Raw genomic sequence first — 6,044 nt, forward strand, 5'->3', positions numbered from 1 at the left:
CCTTTAAATACCTTTGACTTCTTTCTTATGAAATTTATGGCTTGAATGGTCTTTAGAGTCAAATATGGTCTCATTTGGGTCTTGTTAAAAGTAGTAATACTACCAATTCTGGTGAAGGTTTCTTACATGAAGATAGTTATGTAGTACATTAGATAGGGAACTCTCAGATTTTATAACTACTTCGTAGGTCAGTGAATTTAGTATAAAGAATATTCTAGTGAAATGTAACACTTTGCTTAATACTTTTGAAATTTAGGGATTACAGTTTCACTTTTTTGGTATGAAAGCATAACATTAGTAAACATGATTAATTTGCTTTTTTCTTATAGCAAATTCCTGAGCACCTGATGGCTCATGCTAGTTCATCAAATATTGGGCCCTTCCTGGAGAAAAGAAGCTATATCGCATTGCCAGAGCAGGTAAAATGTCATTTTGTTTCTTGTAACTGAGTTATTACTTGGCTTATGTTTCTTTTGGGTTTTGATTATATCACTTTTTTTTTTTGGCTACGAATTATTTGTAAAAAGGCACCAGTGGTAATAAATTAGTTTATGCAATTAAATGCTTCCCTTGAGACTGAATGTCAGAAATTTAGAGGTTTTAGAGGTGTTGAGTAAGAAAGTAATTGTTATCAGTTAGTTCATAAGAATTATCAATAGCTCTCTGATTGGGTTGGTTCTCTCTTAGGGATCCTTCTCTTTATCATTCATAGAGGTGATTTACTTCTAAAGGCAATGTGAATATAGGATCCTAGAAGTTTTGAGTTGAGAAGAACCCTGGAGATCAGCTATACTCCTTGTTTTGTAATTGTGAAAATGGAGGCTTAGGGAAGTCATTTGACTTGTGCAGGGTCAGCACCAAGCCAAGATTAGAGAACTTGGGTCTCCTGCTTTTCTGGCAAACTTTCTACTGCATTTGACATTGCCTTGTTAAGCAGCAAAGTATTGTGTGATTAGCAGAAGTCAGCATCCAGCACCACAGCTGTCCCTCTCAGCGAATGGCTCCTTGGAAGCAAACCTGCCAGCAGTCGCCAAGCTCCTTACATACCCAGTACCAATCTGCAGGACTGGCTCACCCAAAAGCAGACCTTGGAGAATAGTCAGGTGTGTTGCTGCCTTTATTGTTTCTGAGATAGATGAAGTAATAGATGGGGCTAGTTATTAACTGATAGTGTATGTCTTTGTTTGGTTTTTAGTTCTAGTCTGGGAAATATATATCTTTTAATAACTTTTTATTACAGTAGTGACACGTCTACACTGTAGATAAAAAGCTTAGGAAAAAACTGTATAAAGAAATACAAGCCCATAATCCCACATGCGGAAACAACCACTGTAACATTTTTGTTTATGCATACATACACTTTTAAAGAAAAATATCATTCTGTAACTTTTGTTTTGGCTAGCAGATTTTGTTACTAATAGGGCATGAATATATTTCTCTGTCATTTAATTTCTTCCATAAAATCCTTCACACTATATAATATTTCATTGATTGGCTCTAAACTTCAGTTTTTCTGAATATAAATACATTTCCTCTGCATGTCCAGGAACTAATTATTTGCGTACATTCTTGATTCATTCTTTAGGAGTAAATTCTTAGAAATGGCATTCCTAGATTATAGTTCTGCAGTCCCTTTAAGACTTTTGCTACAGATTGCCAATTTGGCTTTCCAGGAAGTTGATAGCAGTTTATATTCCCACCAGAGTATTGAAGAGACCTGCTTCCCTGAAACTTCTCTAATAGTGGTAGTCGTTTACAAGTTTATTTCTCTGAATTTGACACGAAGTAACAGTAAAAACTTTTGTTTTGAGTTTCTTAGATTACTAAGGAGGTTGAGTATTTTTCATGTTTATTAGCCTTCTTTGATGACTTGTCTCATCATATCCATGGCTCATTTTTGTCTTCTTTATTCATAAAGTCACATTATATAGAAGTACTAGTCTCTTTTCTATAAACCACTACAAATGCTTCCTCCTATTTTGCCTTGTTTATTTTAAAACTGCAGAAAATTAAGTTTTACTGTAACCATATATTTTAATATCTTAATAGAGAAATCCCATACCTTTTGGCTATGTATATACTTAAATTTAGAAACATTGGGCAGTGTGGTAAATATAAGTAGAAGTCTTATCATTGAATCCCAAAGTAGTCATAATATTCTGGCAAACTAATATTGTGTACTTCTTATGTAGACTTCTGCCAGAGCCTGCAATTTCTTCAGTAAAGTCTGGGGCAACCTAAAGGGCTTGGAAAATTGGCTCCACAAGAGTCAGCAACAAGAAGTTTCTGAAAAACCAAGTTACCAAAAGTGTAACAGCCATTCTACTACCAGTTCTTACTCCATTGAAATTGAAAAGGTTGGAGATCTAGAGCTTCTTGATCAAGATGAGATGGAGCTTTCTGATTGGCTGGTGACTCCCCAGGAATCCCATAAGCTTGAGAAGCCTGAGAACGGCAGCTGTGAAACCAGTGAGAAGTTTAAGCTCTTGTTCCAGGTGTTCCAGGAGTCCTATAGTGTGAATGATTGGCTTGTCAAGCCTGATTCTTGTACCAATTGTCAGGGTAACCAGCTCAAAGGTGTGGAGATTGAGAACCTGGGCAATCTGAAGTGCCTGAATGACCACTTGGAGGCCAAGAAACCCTTGTCCACTCCCAGCATGATTACTGAGGATTGGCTTGTCCAGAATCATCAAGACCCATATAAAGTAGAGGAGGTCTGCAAAGCCAATGAGCCCTGTACAAGCTTTGCAGAGTGTGTGTGTGATGAAAATTGTGAGAAGGAAGCTCTGTGTAAATGGCTTCTGAAGAAAGAAGGAAAGGATAAAAATGGTATGCCTGTGGAACCAAAACCTGAACCTGAGAAACATAAAGACTCCCTGAATATGTGGCTCTGTCCATCCAGAAGAGAGGCAACAGAACAAGCTAAGCCACCAAAGGCAATGGCTTCTTCTAGAATTCCTGATTCCTTCCAAGTCATAAGGAACAGTCCCTTGTCAGAGTGGCTCATTACCCCCTCATGCAAAGAAGGATGTCCCAAGGAAGTGCCTCTTAGAGAGGACAGAGCTGGCATACCAAAGCTTACAAGCCACTTGGCCACTTCCTGGTGTCCCTTTAACACAGCTGACTGGGTCTTGCCAGGAAAAAAGACAGGAAATCTTAGCCAGTTATCCTCAGGAGAAGACAAATGGCTACTTCGGAAGGCCAAGGTGAGCACAACACATTAAAATAGCACCTTTTGAAGTATATTTAATACATTTTTACTTTCTTAATCCCAAACCTTGCAAATGGGCCAGATCCTTAAATATCTTAACTATTAAATATGGCTTAAGTATTAATTTTGGTGCCATGTTAGCAACAGAATGGAGGATTTGATTATTCAAACTGAAATTTCTGTGCATTTTCTAGGCCCCAAATCCCCATCTGGCCTATTTTATTGCTACTTATGGAAAAGATTAGGAGTAGAGAAAATAGTTGTCCCCTTTGCTCATTATTAGAATGCCCAACATTTACATCATTCTTTATAGACACTACACTATTTGAAGATGAATTGTTGGTCTCACGCCTCCCAGTTGTCATGTAGCAATCCACCTTTTGTCTTCTTGCAGGAAGTATTACTTAATTCACCCCTACAGGAGGAACACAGCTTTCCCCCAGACCCTTACGGCCTCCCAGCAGTTTGTGATCTCTTTGCCTGTATGCAGCTTAAAGTTGATAAAGAAAAATGGTTGTATCGAACTCCTCTACAGGTGGGTACATGCCACTAGTGCAAATATTAGTTTTAGCTGCTCAAAGATATTTTGCCTTATATATGAATTCATACTTTGCCCACTGAACTGTATTCCTATTAATGGTTTCTATATTAGGTGAGGTGGGGAAAAGATCATAAAAATTTCATGTATTTCACTTGAACTTGCTCCATGAAGTAACGAGGACATACTTGAAAGTGACCTTTCAAGATGATGTAGCTGTTGGGGGAATTTTTGGAGCCTGTGTGGATTCTAGTAGCTTATTGAGAAGTGAGAGCTTCAGGGTGGGAAACTTGCTTTTTATCCTGCAGTGAAGTGACTTTTTATCTATGGGCTTTTCTTTACAGATGTGAAGGAATGGAGTACTGGAGTCAAGCAAATTTTCTGCAGATGAGCACAAATCCATGAGCTGAGTAACTGCGGCTTGCCAAATCATTGCGTTTCTGGGTCTGATGTAGTTCCTTTTCTGCCTAATTTTGAACTAGTGAAGAGAAATAATCAAATTATGAGTTACTGTGTAAAAGAAAAAGGCTGTTTGTTGATGTTGAGGTGATTCAGTTCCTTCTTACAGAAGTATTAATTCACCCCTACACTAGAAACACAGCATCATAGTGGGTAGGTCTTTTTCATAAGCCTCCACGGCTCCTTAGTTTGGGTTGTTATTAGAAGTACATTAAAGCACTGTAGTTTTAAAAATGAAATAGTTTTATAATCAAGGTGTGTTGATGTATTCTGAAACTAGTAAACTTACTTTTTTTTTTTTTTAACCTAACCTTTTGATTGCCTTTGGATGCTTCCCCTTCTTGTGGGTTTTCTTCCATTAACGGTGAATTCTTCTGTTTAATTAATGTACAATATTATTTCACACAAATAATTAACCTTGCCAATATAGTGGTTTTTTTCTTACCAAAACAGTATTAACAATCTTGGCAATTTTTGACATTAATTACAAAACATTTTAGCTTACATGCCAGATTCTACATTATTTTTCTTTTTTTGAAACAAACTCAACTATTTCAAGTTTTATCTTTATTCCCTTCTCTAAACGTTATTATTGAAGTATCTAGACAGCTCTTTCAGAAGGGCTCCATATTGCTTGAAGACTATATTCAGGGTAATCCTAGCCTCTTTCAAAGTATTCTGAAGAACTACAGGCAGAAGAGCCCCAGTGCTGACTAATCAAAAAGCAAAAGGCAAGACATGCTGGAAATGTAGTACTTGAACTATTCACTATCCTAAGTGTTACTGGTGCATCCTGTGTAAATGTAAGCTGAACTGGACACCTGGTGCTTTTAACTAGGCATAAATTAAATGTCCTCTCACTGCAAGCATAGCATACCTATAGCTTATAATGCAGTGACATTTTAGTGAATAGGCCGTTTTGAACACTGTGCCTTGGGGTGTTTATTGAAGCTTTATGAAAAGTATTGATGTTTCCTTAGCATCCCTAAAGTTATGTCCATGCTTTAAAAAGTTTCTCTGTAGGAGAGAAATGGTATTTATACCATGTTTTAAAATTCTGTAAGATGAGACATCTTAGCTGCTTTCCAGGCTTTTACACTATTAAGCCACTCAACTTGCCTATGTGTTATTGGAAATACTTTTAAAGTTTGTGATGTGGTCATCTAGAAAGCCCTTTTGGGGAAACTTCACATTCCCAGTGTCATTGCCAACTTCATTAGAATTCTTGAACCACAGCTGAAACGAGCCTATTATTTTTTAGTTCTCCAATACCATTTAGAACTTTAAAACTAAAGGTGGTGGGTAAAAACTTAAGGAGCCTTTCCATTATCTTAGGTTGCAGGAAACCTTGTAGTTTTTGAGGTTTAACACATTGTGTATCCCTAAATTAACAATCACTGTGCTAATGAGTGTAAAACATTCTTTTGCATTGATGGATTTTGTGCCTCCCTCCATTAAAAGCATAACAGCCATATAGTTGTCCTGTGATTTGTAAAACACCTTGTCACAAAATTATATGAATGTGATATCCTTTGGTTAGGAGTACAGTTGAGAAACACTTGAACATAAAAACAGTGTTTTTATATTCACTTAAATTTATCAGTGTATTTTATGATTCTTGAATTAGCAAATAGGTTATTACTAACTTCCATTGTCTTTCTTGCACACTCTTCATATCTACTTTTAATTTTTAATCTGCTGTTGCAGGTAAGATATTAAACTGCTTTTTCTTTTTTTTTAAACTAGAGGACTTCAGCTGAAGTTCAGTGCTTTTCTGCCAAATTCCTTCTAACTAGATGCATTCAGAAAGGCCCTACTTTACTTTCTCTAATCAAT

At 36.7% G+C, this 6,044-nt stretch overlaps 1 protein-coding gene across 7 annotated transcripts in view; it reads left to right on the forward strand.

Annotated features, from left to right (window-relative positions):
• The window catches only part of NCOA4 (nuclear receptor coactivator 4), a 60,281-nt gene extending 54,520 nt beyond the window's left edge, over nt 1–5,761 (forward strand). For 4 of the 7 annotated variants that reach the window (XM_082854499.1, XM_082854498.1, XM_082854494.1 and 1 more), the window contains exons 6-10: nt 330–419; nt 957–1,103; nt 2,193–3,206; nt 3,606–3,746; nt 4,094–5,761. In XM_082854499.1, the coding sequence (XP_082710625.1) occupies nt 330–419; nt 957–1,103; nt 2,193–3,206; nt 3,606–3,746; nt 4,094–4,099 (1,398 nt within the window). In that variant the 3' untranslated portion in view covers nt 4,100–5,761. The remainder of the gene's footprint in view (nt 1–329; nt 420–956; nt 1,104–2,192; nt 3,207–3,605; nt 3,747–4,093) is intronic. The other 3 variants (XM_082854496.1, XM_082854495.1, XM_082854500.1) reach the window with 3 other exon arrangements.
• The last annotated feature ends 283 nt before the right edge of the window (nt 5,762–6,044 follow it).

This window comes from Leucopleurus acutus, assembly GCF_964270905.1.
Source record: "Leucopleurus acutus genome assembly, chromosome: 14".
NCBI classification, from domain to species: Eukaryota; Metazoa; Chordata; class Mammalia; order Artiodactyla; family Delphinidae; genus Leucopleurus; species Leucopleurus acutus.